Source organism: Tiliqua scincoides, chromosome 1, assembly GCF_035046505.1.
Source record: "Tiliqua scincoides isolate rTilSci1 chromosome 1, rTilSci1.hap2, whole genome shotgun sequence".
NCBI lineage: Eukaryota > Metazoa > Chordata > Lepidosauria > Squamata > Scincidae > Tiliqua > Tiliqua scincoides.
This window is the reverse complement of record NC_089821.1, coordinates 62,887,978-62,907,610: the sequence shown is the minus strand read 5'-3', so window position 1 is coordinate 62,907,610 and position 19,633 is coordinate 62,887,978. Positions and strand designations below refer to the sequence as shown.

Sequence of the window (19,633 nt, the reverse complement as noted above, 5' to 3'; positions counted from 1 at the left end):
GAGTGAATTGTTAATGTCAATGTTACTCCAAAATAGAAAGAGGCATACAAAGGCCTCAAAAACATTTGCTGCTTTTAAATTAGTGAAAGGATTTTTTTTAAACAATGCTATATTTCACTTTATAGACATTTTACTTAGTAGCAGAGATTGCTATGAAAATGATAGGATACTATCTTTCAGTTAGGTTTGGGTTCAGTTTCTGTTTTTGTCACCTTGTATTGTGCTAATATTATTGCTTTGTATTTTGTTTTCAAGACTGAACTTTTTCACGTGGGAACAACAACAAACATGGTTATTGCACAAATACAGCATTGATTTTCAGGCAGCTCTGGCACCACTGATTCCCTGTACTGGCCACAGGCAAACATGACCTCTGCCTATGCATGCTTTGGATTGTTCAGGACAATCCTAACCTTTGTTCTCAACTGAATAAACATCCACTGGAACCAAGTGGTTTCTTTACTCTGTACTAATCAGCCACTTTGTCTATTTGTAGAGTTGCCAGATCTTCACTCAGAGATGGCGCCTGGCCATCTAAAAGCTCCAAGACACCAAGAGAGGATGCACCTGCTGAGCTACCTCCTCCAGCAACACCTTCTTTCCCTTCCACTTACTGTAACAAGCCGGACTGTCATTTGCACTACAGCAGGGAGAAGAAGATGAGCACAAAGGCCAGTGGAGCAACAGTACCACATTCTCAAGGGCCATTTTCACATGGGACTCCTGTGAATGTGCAAAAAGCACTTTCCCCATTTGCCATTCCCATATAGAACCCAACAAATGGAACATGCAGCCAACTCCCACTTTATGAGAATGGTGAATTAACTTTATTGTAGGGGTGTTCAAGAACTGTATTTTCTTTCTCTTTTCATTAACTAATGTCCCCTTTATCTAGTTATTCTTTTATTTATCTTTCATTAATTTAGTTACTTTCAGTCGTCTTTGTTGATTTTGAAAATAAAATTACACTATTTTTCACTGTTTATACAGCACTCTCCTGGTGGTCACCAATTTCCTGTGATACCTCCAATACATCATGACTCTTGAGTATTATGGAAAAAATGATGGCTGCTACAAAAACATGATGGCCTCTGTTTTTTTCCAAATGCCCAAGAGTGATGCTGCATCAAGGACATTTATTTTTTGCAAATGGGCTGCTATAAAGAGCAGTTCCTTGGTCACCAAGAAAAGTATGCTTCCCACCCCAAATGGGTACAAATACGAATTAATGGAGTTCCAAAAAAAAAACAACCCTCCCATTCATTTGGAGATATTGAAAAAATGTGTGAAGAAAAATTGCATTTTCAAACAACCAGGAATGGAGTGGACACACTTTAGAATGCCATGATTGGCCATTGTGTTCCCTTGTGTGTGTTGACTATGTATTTTTAGACACATCACCCCGTCTTACTTGACACACAGCAAACATGCCTGCTACATCAAAATGTGAATCTGTCCCACATTTAAATTAAAATGGGCTCTCTACTGGTTTTCATCCTGTATTGACAGAACTCACTGCTGGAACATCCCAGCCTAAGAAGTGTTCTCGGTGTCATTTGTAATCATGCCCTACATAGCTATACAGCATGCTCTAGAACAGGAGGTCTGGTCTAGAGGGTTGAGCCTCCATTTGCCTGAAGATAACATCCGACGGTCGCCAGTTCAAGGCCACCAGCACAGTGTGACCTTGAAGCAGCTGACAAGCTGAACCGAGCTATTCCATCTGCTCTGAGCGTGGGAAGATGGAGGCCAGAATGTGCGACCAGATCAAGAAAGTAACATCTGAATGCTGTGGTTTCTTGAAAGATAGAAACCTTCTTTCAAATTGTAAAAATCCCTACGGGGATTTAAATTTCCTGCCTATGTAAACCGCCTTGAATAAAGTCTAAGGAGAAATCTGAGGACCAACAGGGGTGTCCAAAGTTTTTGGCAGGAGGGCCACATCATCTCTCTGACAGGGAAAAAAAGAATTAATTTACATTTAAAATTTGAATAAATTTACATACGTTTACATAAATGAATATATTAAAGATGAACTTATATGAATGAATGAAGGTCTTGCAATAGCTCAAGGCCTATAAAAGGCCTTGCACAAAGCAAGGCTGGCCTTTCCTTTGCTGCCACTGCTGCATCACAGACGTGAAACAGCAAGCAGTGGAGGGAGCCCTCATCCCACAGCTCATGTGAGAGGTCAAACAATTGCCCTCACACTGCAAGCAGTTGCGTTGGGCCAGTGCGGGCTCCAGCAAGTCTCCGGAGGGCCAGAGGCTCAATGGAGACTGGGGGCTCCCTTAGGGTCACATTAGGAGTCCTCAAGGGGCGCAAGTGGCCCCAGGGCCGGGGTTTGGGCACCCCTGCTCTAGAAGAACTGAATACAAAGAATTTATTGCATCATAACATTGGTTCAGCGATGACTGAAAGCTCTATAGAACATTGAAGCAATGCAATAGTTACCTGCCCAGTTAGATTAGAACCTAATCCAAGCATTTCAAAGAAAAACAACCACTCACACAGGAGAGAAGAATCTCCAGTTCTTCTTCTTTAGATTTCTTTTCCGCCCAGTAGTAAAATCCATGACTCAGGTTAATTTCTGCTTCCTTTATTTGTGTAGTTTAATATGCTGAAATATTTTTTTGCACATCAAATGATGCAAAAGCAAAAAAAGGGTTTTGTCATTCGTCCGTCCCCCACAGAAAAGAAGTGAGTAGATCAGTTTAGTAGGCAACAAACTTGAAATTTAGGGTTTTCATATCATCTTTTATTGCTGTATTCGTATTTGCTGGTGAAATATTGAATTAAAGCAAACAGGCTATGAACTGAAAATTTCAAAAACCCCTGCTAACTGGGTAAGAGACACTCTTTCAAGTGGGTGCTCCTCTTAGGAGGAGAGAGTAACTAGCCCACCTCACCCCAGCAGTGTCTTTTCTAGTGGTTGCTGCTGGTTTTCTTTTGCATCTTTTTAGATTGTGAGTACTTTTGGGACAGGGAGCCATTAGTTTTTTGTGTTTTTTTTCTCTATAAACCACTTTGTGAACTTTTAGTTGAAAAGCGGTATATAAATACTGTTGTTAATAATAATAATAATAATAATAATAATAATAATAATAATAATAATAATAATAATAATACTGCGAACTTAAACTTGGCCTGTAACTTGAGCTGTAGAATTGTAGCTTAGATGGTCATGCTACTGGCTACTGGCCATCCTGACAGGTTACTTAAGAACATAAGAACAGCCCCACTGGATCAGGCCATAGGCCCATCTAGTCCAGCTTCCTGTATCTCACAGCGGCCCACCAAATCCCCCAGGGAGCACATCAGATAACATGAGACCTCATTCTGGTGCCCTCCCTTGGATCTGGCATTCGGACATAGCCCATTTCTAAAATCAGGAGGTTGTACATGCACATCATGGCTTGTAACCCGTAATGGATTTTTCCTCCAGAAACTTGTCCAATCCCCTTTTAAAGGCGTCCAAGCCAGACGCCATCACCACATCCTGTGGCAAGGCGTTCCACAGACCAACCACATGCTGAGTAAATAAATATTTTCTTTTGTCTGTTCTAACTCTCCCAACACTCAATTTTAGCAGATGTCCCCTGGTTCTCGTGTCCCGTGGTTCTACTTACAAAGAGATAGAAAATGTCAGCACATAAATTTAGCAAGGAATTTACTTACCTGATAGGATTCAGGAATACTTTGCCCCTACCTCTGTGATAGCCCCAGATTTGTAAATACTTGAGGTTGTAATCCTAACCATACTTACTTGAGAGTAAGCCCCATTGAACACAATAGGACTTACTTCTGAGTAGACCTAGTTAGGATTGTGCCCTTTGTCACTCACCTGGCCACCTGTAGCAAATCAAATAGAGCTTTTATAAAATTGAAGAGAGTCTATTCCTTTTTGACTTTTGAGCTAGTAACTTGGCAGCACACAATTGACTAAAATATGTATGTGGGGGCAGGTGGCTAGAAAAATGTAAATTGTAACTTACAAGTCTGGGTCTCTCATTCTTCCTTTAACTCTGCTTTGCATAGGCATGTTTTCTTCTGCTGCTCCAGCATTCTGCTCTACTACCTTGGCTCATGCTGCCACTTGCATTCACTGGGATCCCTTAGGGGGTGATGTGGTCTGGTCCTCTCCCACACAACGTGCCTGAACATTTCAGTGCACTGAGATGCTGAAACAGGATGCATACAGTACACCGTCTTGCACCGTTGTGCCTCCTCAGGATCCTCCTCCCTCCTCCCATGGAACTTGCTGCAAGGAGGGGTATTGAGGGAATCACCAAAAAGAGAGACAAGATGCAATCCCCTGCATGGTACCTTGACACATTTTAGGGTATAGACACCTTGGCATTGCCAGGCAGAAAGTCAGATGCCCTTCAGGCAGTGTGCCAAAGAAGAAAATTCTGTAGGGAGCAATTCTATAGGGGAAAATTCAAGGATTTTAATCCAAGAACTCAGCCCATGAAGGGAAAGACAGCTCTTCTGGAACACCATTATGGAGAGTTTCCACTCCCTATAACCAATGATGCAGTCCCTAGAGATGTTACGCAAACCCTGAAGGTAAACAGTGAGGCTGACTGGTAGGTTTTATGTCTGGAAAGTTGGACTTGCTCTTCTTTGCTGGAATGTTATTCAGAGTTATGTTATTATCTGGGGCCTCTGCTTGTTTATAGGATAGTTCATCAGCAATTCCAAGTGCCAAGAAGAGATTAAAAAAAACAAGGGGTCCCTCTGCTGTAAGGTCTTGGCATCCTCCTTCCCTATCCTCTTCTCTAGTTGCACTCACAACAAAAGGCTTCCACTTCAAATTTCCTGACAATGTTTATTCACTCCTTCAAAATTTGAGGAGACTAAGGGCCCAGTCCTCTCCAACTTTCCAACACCAGTGCAACCACAGTGCAGACCCGAGGTAAGGGAACAAATGTTCCCATAAATTGAGGAGGCCTCTGAGACTGCCTCTCCACCACAGGATGCAGTGCACACCCCATAGGCACAGCACTGGAAAATTGGATAGGATTGGGTCCTAAGACTGCAGTCTTATATAGATTTTCCTGGGAGTAAGTCCCACTGAATTCATTGGTACTTACTTCTGAGTAGACATATAGACTTGCACTATAATTTCCCTCAAAGAACACAGGCCCCTCTTCTCATGGAATGCAAGAGGGAAAAAATATGTTGCAGAGTGGGAATTTTTAAGGAGTCAAAAAGGGTTCAAGGATTCAAAAGACTACAAAATGGATCAAAACAGATGTAAAATATGCAGAGACAGAATTCTGGCAATACAAATGAAGAAATATAGAGCATGGGGGATTTTCTACCAAACCACTGCTGGAATGCAGTATTTTCCTAGATTTTTAGGGGAGCCAATGGAGGACATGTGAAAATGGAGGGAAGAGAGACAGGACTCTTCACCAGTCACCCTAGGTAAAATGCATCACACCAGAAGCTGCAATGGGAGCAGCCTAGAATTAACAAACACAATCTGGACACTATGGTGGGGTAAAAATGAAACTAACTTGCATTTTTCCCTCCAGCCACTAGACAACTAGTGGTCTCAATGCTTATACAGCTAACACCAAACACGCCTTTCTGAGGAAAATGTCCAACACAAACATAAAACATTTTATCTTTTGTACTGAATACTGTAATATCCTGTGAAGGTTCAGGTAGAGTGCTTGAGCCTTCAGGTCATGTCCAGGATTATTCTGCCCTGTTGACGTTCAGCTACATGCACACTTTCCATCTTGCAGGCCTCACTCATTATATCTCTCAGAAATGCTGGTGGTTGCCTTTCCAGATTTGGATACCTTCTCATGGGAGAGAAGAGGGCATGTAAAGATGACCTGGAACATCTGTTATATTAGGTTAACAGGTTATATTAGCAGTAAACTGTGTTGCTATGCACATTTCTGAGACTGTTGCATATGCTCCCATTCTACAAACTATGCTTAGTTTCTATGGCTAGTATGGTAACTTGCTGGTATGGTAACCAAACCAGTTCAAAAGGTTTGTGTATCATCTCTTTTTAACAGAAGTCTTCTGCTCTTAAGGGTGTGGTTGCACATTCTGCTTCACATTTGAGGAGGGGGGGAAGAGTAATGGGATGGAGGTAAGATACTGAGATCCATAGTCTATGCAAACCTAGAGAGTTTAGGGAAAAACTGGAGCCCGTTAGCTGAAATTGAGTGCAGGGGAACTCCAAATTGAGCAAAACTAGTACTAGACTGCCCAGCAATTTATACATACAGGATTTGAAAAGTACTATTCTGTCTTAAGATAGGACCTGTCATCATACTGGCTTTCATGTCATAATTCAGAGTAGAGACTCACTGTAGATATTTAAGTGACCAAGCTGTAGTGAGAGAGACAGCTTTTAGGCAAGGTAGCAGAGTATTAAGTCTGAGTGGTTCCTTAATGTACATTTTCATTCATGTTGCTTAATATGTCAGTATGTATCAAATATCAGGTAGGTATTGACAGACTTCATTCTTATCAGGAGATTTTAGTCATTCAATGCATAATTGAGATGACAGGTATAATTACCATTTTGCTACCACGGTCACCAAGGTGATCGCTGCATGGAAAACAAACACCAGGATGTTTCATCTTCATCACCAGAAGAAGCCCAGGAGAGCGTAGCTGGAGAAAGCAAAGGCTGTATGCTCAGTGAGCACAATTTACCAAGTGACTGCAGGGTGAAGAAATCACATTACCCTCTAAGAAATTCAGAAAAGCAGCTGCTGTAGGAGATTAGCATACTCACACCCCTTTTCAGTTCATGGGTAAACTGTAAAATCATTCTTTAGCTGACCATGGCTGTTAGAACAACTGTTTCCACCTCTGCTGCAAATGGTGTGGTGGAAAAGTTTGCTTTTTTCCCCTAAAGAGCCTTGGACAAATTGAGTAGAACCCTAAGCAGACCTTCTTTCCAACAGTGGTTCAAATCCTTCTGGAAGACAGGCATTGCTTAAATACTGCTGAAATACATTGGGGCTTCGTGCAACCATTACTAAGCAGAGCAGGGTAAACTTGACAAAACCTGGCTGCCTCCACAACATTTGATAAATAAGTCTATTGTATGGCTAGAGGTGTGCTTTTTTAGTGATAATGAAATAAAAACACTACTTTCTGCACTTCTCATTTTTGTGAAAACACAACCCAAAATCTGTAAGAAAAATAAAGACACCTGTACATGTTGGTCACTGTAGGCTGGTTGGGCTGGATGGGTGCGCGCGCATGGGTAATCACCATGGCTGCATCTGCTGACGCTATACCATCTATATCACCTTCCTAGTATGAATAGCTTTAAAAGTATAATAATTTATTAAAATGTGCCCATGGAATTCAAACACAACACCGCTTTCTGCATTTTTCCTCCTGGGGGAAAAACAAAATCTGCAAAAAAAATTTAAGAACACTTCTAGCAATGGCTTAAGGCAGGGGTCTCCAAACTTTTTGGCCAGAGGGCCGCATCAAATATCTGGCATGGTGTGGAGGGTCAGAAAAAGAATTTAAATAAATAAGAGATGGAACATAGATGAATGAATAAATGAATGGGCTCATTCATTCAACCTCTCTGGCCCTCAGAACACCCTCCAGACACAATCAGAGCACCATTCTGCTCATGTTCAGTTGAGTGGGCCAGAGGCTTGCAGGGGACAAGGAGTTGGCCATGGGCTGGAAAGAGGCTTGCTGCAGGCCGCATCTGGCTCCTGGGCCAGGGTTTGGAGACCTCTGGCTTAAGGTGCAGCGAGTTAAAAAGGAAGAACCATCACCAAAGGTGGGAAGTTAGATTGGGGAATTTCTTTCCTAAATCATGGTATTAGAAAAAAAAAATCAAGATCTGCCACTTTAGTTAGGCACTAGGAAGTGTGGAAGTGGCAAAAAAGAACCACATTCTGTCAGCTCTAACATAACTGTAGTCATAATACAGATTAAATGCAAATTGTATTTGAGCCTCTTGACAATTTATGCAGATAAAAGCACTAGAGTTGGAACAGATCATGTTTACAGATGTTGAAGGTGATTCTAAGTATTAACAAGTCATCATGCACACATATGATGTGTATTCATATACAAATTCTCCACATAGAATTTGGCTTAATAAGTTCACTCCTCTTTCACTAGTGCAGCAAGCTCCTGAGGCACAGCAAGAACCCAAACTTTAAGATCCAAACCTATCCAACTTTCCAGGACCAATGCAGCCACAATGTAACTCTGAAGTATGGGGACAAATATTCCTTTACCTTGAGGAGGCATCTGTGACTCTTCCCCCCCCCCAACTGCAGGATGCAGTGCACATTCCATTGGCACAGATGCATCAGCAGTGGAATGTTGGATAAGATTGAGCCCTTAGTTTGTTAATGGTCTGAATTCAGATATGATGGGAAATCACATTAGCAGAAACTTGTGAACCAGCTTCAAGCTATGGCTTCAGATCTTGGTTGTGAGACACAAGTATTATTATGATCCCTCACAGTAGCATCTGCAGAGTGAAAAGATGTGAAAATCCACTGAACGTTTCTATGAGCTGGCAGTCTAGGGGTTAAAACAGAAAGTTTAAGTTTAAACAATAGAAGAAATGGGAAATGGGTGTCAAAAATTATAGTTATGAGGACTTCAAGTGGATGGAAAATAAATCAGAAAAAACTTTCCCTATATATGTCATGTAATCTGAATGAATCTCCAGCTCTTCAGTAAGTGGGTACTTCTATCAGAGTCCCACTGGGTTTCTTATTCTATCAAGGAGAAGGTCCATCATGGGGGTGACACAATGAGCTCTTGTACTGGGTGGTGCAAACCCTTGTGATGCCTCTGTAACACCCCCCCCCCCGGCTGTTATTTGCTCCAGGGAAACATGCAGATACCAATTTTTTCAGCCTGACACTACATAAGAAAATGAAGGCAGCAAGGTTTAAATTCAGATTATTCTTGGCGATTTGTCTCCTTGCTCAGTGAAGCTAGCTAAGAATTTTTATTAACTGCTCTTTGGCTGCTTAGAGGCTTCCACATTTCCCTGCGCAGCAAGCAGACTTCAAGTATGACAGTATTAGAGTACCAGATGGCATCAATGGAAAAGATAAATCCAGTCATAATACAGACCACTCAACCTTTTCTATGGAAAGACTCAAACTCCTTGAACAAAAATACACATGGCAAAGTTGCCCTAGTTAAAAGTCTGAACAGTTTCAACTTTTAAACCTTTATTGCATGAGACATGAAGTATTAAAATGTTTACAGATGTCTACATAAAAAGACAAACAAAACAATGGCAGTGATAAGGTCCCCTATCCAGCCTCAATATTTTTTCATGCTGTTGGATGTACGCAACACTGTTTTTGGAAGAGGTGGGGATTGCCAAACAGCTGAACTTGTGCGCTTGAAATATCTTGGCTTACTTTTGTAGAAAATGTCCTCTAGTTTAGGGCTCAAGATTTGTCCAAAGAACTTGTTGATGTCTGGAGGATTGTAGTATTGGTATGTGACAGCTTCATTAAGTTGAAGCCCTGAAGGAAGTAATAGTTATCACACTGTGAGTAATTTCTTCAAGCAACACATCACCACTTAGACAATTCAAGTGCTTTTGCGTGGGGAAAGAATGTGGAAATCTGCTCATGGAACCAGGCTTCAATCAGCAGTTAATTCAGTTGTGACATTTAATAAAATTTAGGTATGGTTTTTACCAGATGTCATTACTGAATGGCCTCCACCACATAAGTACTCAAGCACTTCCCAGCCCCTAACCTTCATTTCTACAAGTCATTTAGAGGCAGGCAAGTACAAAAACCAAAGAAAGTAAGTTTGCCAAATGGTCATGGGAGGGGGAGAACACTACACAGCAAATAGTTTAATATGGTTTCCCCAGACAGCAACCAAACAGCAAAGAACTAGGATTAATTTTTCCCTATTCATTTTCTTCTACTGAATATGCCACTGGCTCTGTTTAAGTTATGTGGTTACAGACATAGGAGAGCCTAGACTCCTTGATGCGTTCTTTTCTACTTCTTTTCCAAGGAAGTATAGATTGACTCTATGAAGGAAAGGGGCCCCAAACTACACCCTGGTGACCACATCTGGCCCACCAACACATTTTGACCACTCAGCTGCTGAGCTCAGTGGCATTATAATTATGTGCTGTCCTTTCCCATTCCTTCCTCTTCTCCCCCCACCCCGTTGCAACCACTCACTTTCTTCCTCCTACTGAAGCAACTGCTGAACCGCCTAGCAGAGCGCCCAGCTGAGAAACAGCAAGCAGCTCCACAACTGCAAATATTTTTCTCCTATTGTGCAAATTCTTAGTTATATACAAAATGTATATATTAATTTTTCCACAACTGGCTTGCTGTGGCCCACCATAAGAGTAAATAATGTGGTGCTGATTGACCCCCTAATATTAGGCTTCAGCTCAAGAACTACCAGTTGGTACTGCAGTATGTTCAGGACACTTGGAGCTTCTGTATAAAGACTAAGAAATCTGTAGAGACCATCAAGTGTCAAGCAGGACCCCTTTAATTTCAGATTTACCATTTTGCAACGGGTAAAGAGATTTACACATACCACTGGCCCAAAAAGGGATGGGTTTGCGGGGCTGGCTTTCATCATCAGTAGAGTCATCACTATTCAAATCCATTCCATAGTCATTGGGATTGACCTTGAGGACCTTGGAATTTCTCAAAATTTGGGGGTTCATTTTGCTAGGGCTGCCAACAGCAGATTTCTGAAATAATGCAGACAGAATACTTAATGCACAGCTAATGCTACATCTGTAGTTTGACAACAGTGACTATTTGGCAAAAGTGCTTGCACTTGTAAAACCTATATCTGGGGCTGTCTTCGTGTGAATTCCAGGTCCTTGCATAAGAAAAATGCTTATTTTCCAAGTTCAGTACTATCCCTAGTGCAATTCCCATATTGGAAGTATTTAAAAAAGGAAAACAAATGCTTGAGCAAACTTGAAGTTCTGTATCAGCAGTATAGAACAAAAACTATATCCTCTGCAAAGTACATAGATAGAGAGAGATGGGTGATCATGAGTCATGAAACCCAGAAGAACCAGCTGGGCATGATAAGTTTGTGAAATCTAGAAGAGAAGGGTGCTTGTAAAGGCAGCTTGTTTGTCCACCCAAGTATATCATCTGGGAGAGGCTACTTCAAGACAGAACAAAAATGACTACATAGATGTGAAAACAGCTAATTAGATTATGTATCTGAGTGGAGCTTGTTCCAACATGCTGACACAACACCACAAAATAAAGGACTGTAGAGAGGCAGGAGAATGCTGACAAGGTATTCAACTACGCACATTGCAGCTTCCTTCACAATAGACTGCAATGAAGCAGGTAATGATCAGGAAATTTTAAAACCCAACTCCCTTGTTTCACCAATCACATCTTGAAGTTCTCAAATATTGGGGTATATCTGTATGCCACCATCAGATATGGTTTTTTTTAAAGCAATACGAGTGGGGTCTCAGCAGGGTCCTCAATACCAAACCACAGTTCAATGTCCTTGGTATGTTGCTGGCTCCATATCCTTTTTAGGATGTAGGCAAAGCTCCGCCCTGGCTTCAAACGTGGTATAAAGAAGGATTTTATTCAAAACAAAAGTCAGGTTTCCCCCATATCCCTGGGCCCCACATCTGTAGTTTCACTTATCCACAGTTCTCAAACCCCCCCCCCATTGCGCTTGTGACTCAACCTCTTCGCAAATGCTTTACAAACAGAAGATTTTTCCTTCCTTCCCTTTGAAACAGGAAGTAAGCAGCAAGAACCTAGACTTGTTCTTGCTGGAAGCAACAGTGAGACCATTAGCAGAAGTCCTCTGCTGTCCACTTCCTGTTCACCCAACGTGGAATCGTGTCAGCTCTACTAGGATTGGCAAGTAAGGCTGATGCATCCTGTGATGAAGGAGCTTAATCACCAGAATAGCAGGCCATGTGTTTAGCTCATGGCAAGGATCTTATAGTATTGACCCCCTCCCAAAAAATGTTAACCTCATCTTTGCCAGCTATCAGTAATCAATCATTGTCCTACATGTGAGAAGGACATTTATTTCTTGTGTTGATGTTATGAATGTTGGTCTAAGACAAGGAAATATAGGGATAAATACTTCCCAAATCTTGTGTCCATAGTGGCATTTGCAAGACTCCTTTTTCAGTACCCAAACTGCATTTGACGTCAGACACTGATCAGTTACCCTTGTAATTAAGTTAGGTGTTCAGACTTGCCTAAAAACCACATCTAGTTTTTAAACTAGCAGCAAGATCCTAGCAGGCAGATTCTAATTAAGCCACTCTTGCTATTTATTTCAACTTGCTGCTGGTTATTTTCTGAAAGTTTTTTAATTTCAAATTGTGGAAACCCCACAAACCCTTCTAGGCTGGAAAAATCTTTAAGTATAAAGAGTATGTAATGAAAAAGGATGTCCCATATTCACTGAACAGCCAATGCCAATCAACCTAGGTGACAAGACAGGCATTCAGCTTTGTCTAAATATCTTGGTCCAGTCCTGATGGGGCAAACAGTGGGATGGTCAAGGAACATCTCACATATTTCAACTGCACACCAGATGTGCATCAGTCAGAACTCCTGTTTGCAGTAGCACAGTTCAGGGCCATGCATGCCCAGATAAATATCTTCTTTCAATGGGAGAAGAGCCTACTTATTCACTTGCTAGACTCATTAAGGGTGCTGAACTGAGCCTTTGTTGTAATCCTTATTTCCTATCCAACACCTCCCAAATATGTCACCAGCCATTTTCTTAGGGAACGGAAAATGTTCTCTACATTTTTGCAACTTCTTTCCTTTCCATTGTTTGGGTGGAATAGGTGACAGAAGAGGCTGCAACCCAATCTATTTTTCCTTTCTCATTATACTCCTATGTATGTCAGAAGCAAGTCTCACTGAATGTCAGGTAATTACTTCAGCAACAAGACTTATGCCTTTCAAGAAGCTGCCTAACTTAATAGGCGGGGGGGGGGGGAAATGAAAGGAGATATATTCTCCTTTTCACCCCTTTAGTTTAACCCAGGAGTTTCCAAACTACTTAGTGCTGTGACCCATCTTGTCCTCTGCAGTGGGTTGTGATGTGATGCTCCCTATAGCACCATCAGTGCCTTCCTGTAAGCCCCGGAAGATGCTTCTAGATCCTGCTGGGCCCACAATCCACTCCATTGGCTTCTGTGGGCCCCAGAATGCCCTGTGGAAGTGACTTCTGGTTCAACTAAAGTTGCAACTGCAAATCGGAAATTGCTTCCAGTCCCTTCCGTGGGGCATTCTGGGGTCCACAAAGGCTAATGGAGTGGGTTGCAGGCTGAGCACAACTTAAGAGCAGCCTCCGGGGGGGCTCCTAAGAAGGCACTGCGGTGCTACAGGGAGCACTGCATCGCAGCCCAGCATATGGGTTTGCAACCCATTGCACATCGGGTCACAACCCAGTTTGAGAAATGCTGATTTAACCTTTTCAACCTTCAGCTTTCCACTGTACCTACAATAGTAGATTCATACTACAATTTTGATCAAAATGATGTATATGGGTCGCACACAGATTAACAGAATTAAAATAGTAATAACAGACTCAACTATGACTGCCACTAAGCGTCAGACAACTAAAACTTTAAGCCACCTTAACATAATTTAATTTTAACATGCAGGGTGATGCACATATTGTTGGAAAGCAGGTAGACTGCCACCTGCAGGAGGGCAGGTGGGCAATGTATTGCTCAGAAGGCAGATGACTCAGAGGCTACCTGTCTTGTCTGATCTGTGGAGTTGTAACCCTGCCTGGTTTCTTTCCTCTCTCCCTCCTTCCTCCTGATCTCCTAAGATGCAATACCTCTCCAAGAGATCTGACCAACCACATAGTCTACCATGCAATGTGTCATGCACTCACAGAAACAGCTCAAGGATTCCCTATTCCAAGTCTAAGACCTGTCCAGGCAATAGAGGCATACATCTTTATGAACTGTAAGTAAAGTATTTGTCTTTGAACTCTTTTTACTGCCCCTGCTCCTGTTTTATTATTAGCAACAAACCAGCAGAGGTTAGAGGGGAGTAATTGGGAAAAGGGTCTTCCCTTCCTACATGACTCTGCTAGATTTAGACCACTTTTTCCAAACATATTTTGCACATTCATTATCCTACTATGTGTGAATGGAGCATTGTCAGATATCATACACACAATGACATAGTAATATGCAGATTTCGGCAGGGGGAAGCTTTCATAAAAGTAATTCCCTGCTCCCCACACACATTGCGATGTTACAGTTGAATGAAGGATGGTACTGCATTCAAGTTTGCGCCAATGTGTTGCTTGCTTTGTATCAGGCAGCTCTGATATTACATGATAGGCTCCCACTAATTAGCCGAGACCACTGTCAGACAACTGTGCCTTCCACCAAGCCTGATACTTTTGTGAGATACAAGGACAAGTGTGTTGAACAACTAACATTCTCAAGCCACACAGGGATTGTGCCAACCCAATATCCTCCTCTTGAACACAGCCCATTGCACTAAGCTTGTACCAGCAGCACAGGTGGCAGGGTGAAATACTATTACCCCAAACCTCCTCCCATAGGAAGTCTCTTCTTTAGGTCCTTCTTGAGCTGGTTCTGCAGTTCTGAAGAAGCCAGGTCTCCTTTAAAGCAAGAGTCATTCATTTCATTCATCATGCTACCATGCTCTCATGTGACAGTTTGACAGAGCTGGGAAACCTTCAGAATCCATGGCTATAGGAATTTCTTTCAGTGTGTTTAGAGGAGAATTCCTGTCTCTTGGAAAAACACCACGTTAAGCACGGGAACCAATTCCTATTTACAGCCTGTATGCAGTCTAATGGCATCATCCAGCTGGCTGAGTTCTCATCTCACTGGAGATGACAGAGAAACAAAGGACTCACCTGAGCAGTGATATTCAGCCATTTACCAGCAGAAGGAACTGTGCTCGCTTCTTTGATCCTTTTTTCTTGCTGTGGCACTTTCAGATGGCCAGGCCTCTTGTCTTCCTATGAGCAAGAGGAGGTTTTCAGCTGCTCTTTCTACACGGATTCTCATTACCATTCAATCTGCTTTATCTGCTTTGTTCTCTGGGTTGAATATTTTTCCACTCAAACAGCTATTTTGTCAGTAAGTATACTGTAGTTCAACTCCTGCCTACCTCCCTGAAATGCCAGCCAGAAACCAAAATGCAGTTAGACTGCAGTTGCAGATCTCTTGACTAAAATATGCAACTTGTCCCTTAAAACAGCCATGGTGCCAGAGGACTGGAGGATAACAAATGTCACACTGATCTTTAAAAAGGGAAGGAGAGGGGACCCAGGAAAATATAGGCCAGTCATCCTAAGTTCTATTCCAGGTAAGATGGCAGAATGCCACATCAAAGATAGAATCTTAAAACATACAGATGAACAAGCCTTGCTGAAGGAGAATCACCATGGCTTCTGTCTTGCCTCATGAACCTTTTAGAACTCTTTGAAAAGGTCAACAGGCATGTGGATACAGAAGAACCTGTGGATATTAGATATCTGGACTTTCAGAAGGCATTTGACATTGTCCCTCACCAAAGACTGCTGAGGAAACTCCACAGTCAGGGAATTAGAGGGCAGGTCCTTTCATGGAACTGGTAGAGGACCAGGAAGCAGAGAGCATGTGCCAATGGGCAATTTTCACAATGGAGAGAGGTGGAAAGTGGAGTGCCCCAAGAATCTGTCCTGGGACCGATGCTTTTCAACCTGTTCATAATTGACCTGGAAACAGGGTTGAGCAGCAAGGTGGCTAAGTTTGCAGACAGAAAACTTTTCCAAGTGGTGAAGACCAGAAGAGACTGAAGAGCTCCAGAAGGATCTCTCCAACTAGAATGGGCAGTAAAATGGCAGATGCATTTCAAAGTAAGTATAAAGTCAAGCACATTGGGGCAAAAAATCAAAACTTCACATATAGGCTAATGGGTTCTGAGGTGTCAGAGACTGAATAGGAGAGGAATCTTGGGGTGGTGGTGGACAGCTCAATCAAAGTGTTGGCCCACTGTACGGCGGTGGGTGAAGGTCAATTCTATGCTAGGGATAATTAGAAAAGGTATTGAGAATAAAATGGTAATATTATAATGTACAAATAGATAGTAAGGTCGCACCTGGAGTATTGCGTCCAGTTCTGATTGCCACATCTCAAAAAGAACAGAGTGGAAATGGAAAAGGTGCAAAAGAGAGCAACTAAAAAGATTACTGGGCTGGGGCATCTTCCTTATGAGGAAAGGCTACAGCGTTTGGGCTTCTTCAGTCTGGAAAAAAGACGTGCGAGGGGAGACATGATTGAGACATACAAAATTATACATGGGAAGGATAGAGTGGATAGAGAGATCCTCTTTTCCCCTCACACAACACTAGAACCAGGGGACATCCACTAAAAGTGAGGGTTGGGAGAATTAGGACAGACAAAAGAAAATAATTCTGTACTCAGCATGTAGTTAGTCTGTGGAACTCCTTACCACTGGCTGTGATGTTGGCATCTGGCCTAGAAGCCTTTAAAAGGGGATTGGACAAATTTCTGGAGGAAAAGTCCATCACGGGTTACAAGCCATGATGTGTATGTGCAACCTCCTGATTTTAGAAATGGACTATGTCAGAATGCCAGATGCAAGGGAGGGTACCAGGATACAGGTCTCTTGTTGTCTTGTGTGCAACCTGTGGCATTTGGTGGGCCACTGTTAGATACAGGAAACTGGACTAGATGGGCCTATGTCCTGATTTAGTGGGGCTGTAATTATGGGTTTGGAAAAAAGGAGACATTTGTAACAACCCCTCCCTTTATTTTTAATTTTTAAAGAAGGTTCAGTTGGAAGCCTCCCTCTCCCATTAAACACAGCAAGTGGGGGTGTCATTTGGGACTGGAACTAACTGGAGCAGACTACTAACCTCCCCCCCCCCACCTCCTACAGTGGCTTCAGCCTATCTTGCATCATTATAGATCCCTCATCTGTCATTTACTTTAAATAAGAAAACACACAAACCAGAAGATGTGTCCCATAAGCATGTCTAATCTGGTGCAAAATTAGAGCAAAAAAAATCAAATCTTCATATATCAGCTAATGAGTTCTGAGAAGACTGACAAATCAGGAGATCTTGGGATGCTAGTGGACAGCTTCATGGAAGCGGTGACCTGATGTACAGCAGCAGTACAAGAAGGCCAATTCCATGCTTGGGATCATTAGAAAAGGTATTGAGAATAAAACAGTCAAAATTATGACAGTGTACAAACTGATGGTAAGGCCACACCTGATGTATTCTGTCCAATTCTGGTTGCTGCATCTCAAAAAAAGAGAATGGAAAATGTAGAAAGTACAGAAGAGAGCAACGAAAATGATTATTGGGCTGGGGCATCTCCCTTACAAGAAAGGCTGCAGCATTTACAGCAAAAGTGCCTGAGGGGACATGATTGAGACAAAATGATGCAGGGGATGGATAGAGGGATGCTTTCTTCCCCTCTCACACAACACCAGAACCAGGGGACATCCACTAAAATTGAGTATTGAATTAGGACGGACAAAAGAAAATATTTCTTTACTCAGAGTGTAATTAGTCTGTGGAACTCCTTGCCACAGGATGTGGTGATGGCATCTTGCCTAGATGCCTTTAAGAGGGGATTGGACAAGTTTCTGGAGGAAAAGTCCATTACAGGTTACAAGCCATGATGGGTACGTGCCACCTCTGAATTTTAGAAGTAGCGTACCTCAAAATGCCATATGCAAGGTAGTGGCACCAGGATGCAGGTCCCCTGTTGTTTTGTGTGCTCTCTGAGGCATCTGGTGGGCCACTGTGAGATACAGGAAGCTGGAATAGATGGACCTTTGGCATGTTGTTCTGATTCTAAGAACTATATTAAACTGCTTCTACCAGTGAGTCCACAAAGTTTCCTTTTCCAAGGAACTGTGAAACTGAGAAAGTACCTGTGCAAATTTGCAGTTCAGGTTATATTTTCAGGATGGGTACACTAAATGCAAGTTTGACAGTGAGGCTTAACAAGTGGATGTACATAACCCCTGTTTAAAAAACATGCAGCTAGGATTGTATCAGTCAAAAAAAAAAACTAATTTCTGTATTCCCTTCCAACAGTATAGGGAATACATTGGTGTCTTATGTTGAAATTGCATCTGTAAGAGCCAAGTATTTGCTCACACATTTGCCAGAATACTACTTCCAATGCACCCACACCTTCAAGGTTTTCCAAAACTCTTACCACACCTTCAGATCTTCCTCTTCTTCTGTAACCATTGCCAACTCCACGGGTTTCACCCATTTCTCTTTGTCCTTCTGTCCACGGGCCCTGAAGGAAAGGAAAGTTAAGCCAAAACACACATGCAACATGATGTGCATGCATTTTTACTTCAAAGTAATGTCCACCATGTCCAGTGTAGCTACTTCCTCATGCGTATGTTTAGGATTGCAGACTTAAGCATCTGCCTCCCAGTATCACTGAGCGCCCCTGGAAAGTTTATAATACCCAAACTAGTAGAAAACAAAACCTCATACACCAGGGTCTTCCATTCAGCAATTCTTAGTTTGGGAAGCCGACAGTGCTTCATCCATCTCTTTTCCCTCAAATATCCCAGCCTCCAATTTGCTCACAGTACATTTATATTTAAAGCTCACCAATCCTTGTAAGTTAGGGAGCGAAGGCCTCACCATTCTTTTTCTTGTTTTACACTATTGTGCTCTAGCATTTTCTTAATCTCTCCAACTGTCTTCCACTTTTCTGGTTGCTCTTGTTTTTCTTCTTCCTGAAACAAGATGTCTAAATCACCACCCACCAAAAGTGAAGAAAAACACCAAACATTTGCAGAGCAGTGAGGACAAGTCTCCTCCACCATACTTAGCTGCTTCTTATGCATGCAGTTGTCAGGATTTTCAAATGCAGCTATGTCTGCTGCTGGAAATACTAGTATTAAACCAATCATAATACACAGAACTGTCTTACTTGGTGCATTTTACAATACTTGAATATTGTTTCCAGCAGCAAGAGGAACTGTATGCACGTTATAAACATTTGGGGGAAATGCATAAAGAGGTGTTTTAATGACAGGTACATAACATTCCAAAAACAAACTGAGATTTGCAGACAATACTTTTCTAATTTCACCCCTATATACAGTGGCATTACAATCAGAATGTGAGAAACCGCTTCTCACTGCACTTAGAAGGTAATGCCCAAACTAGAAGATGCCAAGTGTATTATTGATATAGCCTCATCAATTTGCATGGCACCTTACCTAGAGTGGAATGAGAGGCCCCTGCCCTGAAGAGTTTACTACCGGGATACAAAAAGGAAGACATCAGAAAGGAGCGGACAGAAGCAGGGCAATAAGAGAAAAATGTATGTAATATTTTAGTTACATGTATTTAAGTTTAATTAAGTAGGGAAAGAGAATTAAGGTGTAGGTTGAGCCTCATTATCCGCATGGGTTCCAAGCACTCATGTGGATGACAAAAAAATGCACTATAGCAAATCAATTTTTTAAAAAAAAGTTTCTTTGATTTAAAAACAGCCTTGATGACCTTTGCGATGTAAGATAAGAGTCATTAAGAAGACAATCAATCAGTCAAGAGCTTAGAAATAGGCTTCATTTAGCCCCTCCCT

At 42.0% G+C, this 19,633-nt stretch overlaps 1 protein-coding gene across 2 annotated transcripts in view; it reads right to left on the bottom strand.

Annotated features, from left to right (window-relative positions):
• Window positions 1-9,215: 9,215 nt before the first annotated feature.
• Window positions 9,216-19,633, bottom strand: part of LOC136655588 (inner centromere protein-like) — a 32,543-nt gene continuing 22,125 nt past the window's right edge. For both annotated transcript variants that reach the window (XM_066632161.1, XM_066632170.1), the window contains exons 15-19: window positions 18,682-18,776; window positions 18,241-18,322; window positions 14,905-15,009; window positions 10,567-10,726; window positions 9,216-9,515 (exon numbers count right to left, since the gene is read on the bottom strand). In XM_066632161.1, coding sequence (XP_066488258.1) covers window positions 9,307-9,515; window positions 10,567-10,726; window positions 14,905-15,009; window positions 18,241-18,322; window positions 18,682-18,776 — 651 coding nt within the window. In that variant the 3' untranslated portion in view covers window positions 9,216-9,306. The remainder of the gene's footprint in view (window positions 9,516-10,566; window positions 10,727-14,904; window positions 15,010-18,240; window positions 18,323-18,681; window positions 18,777-19,633) is intronic.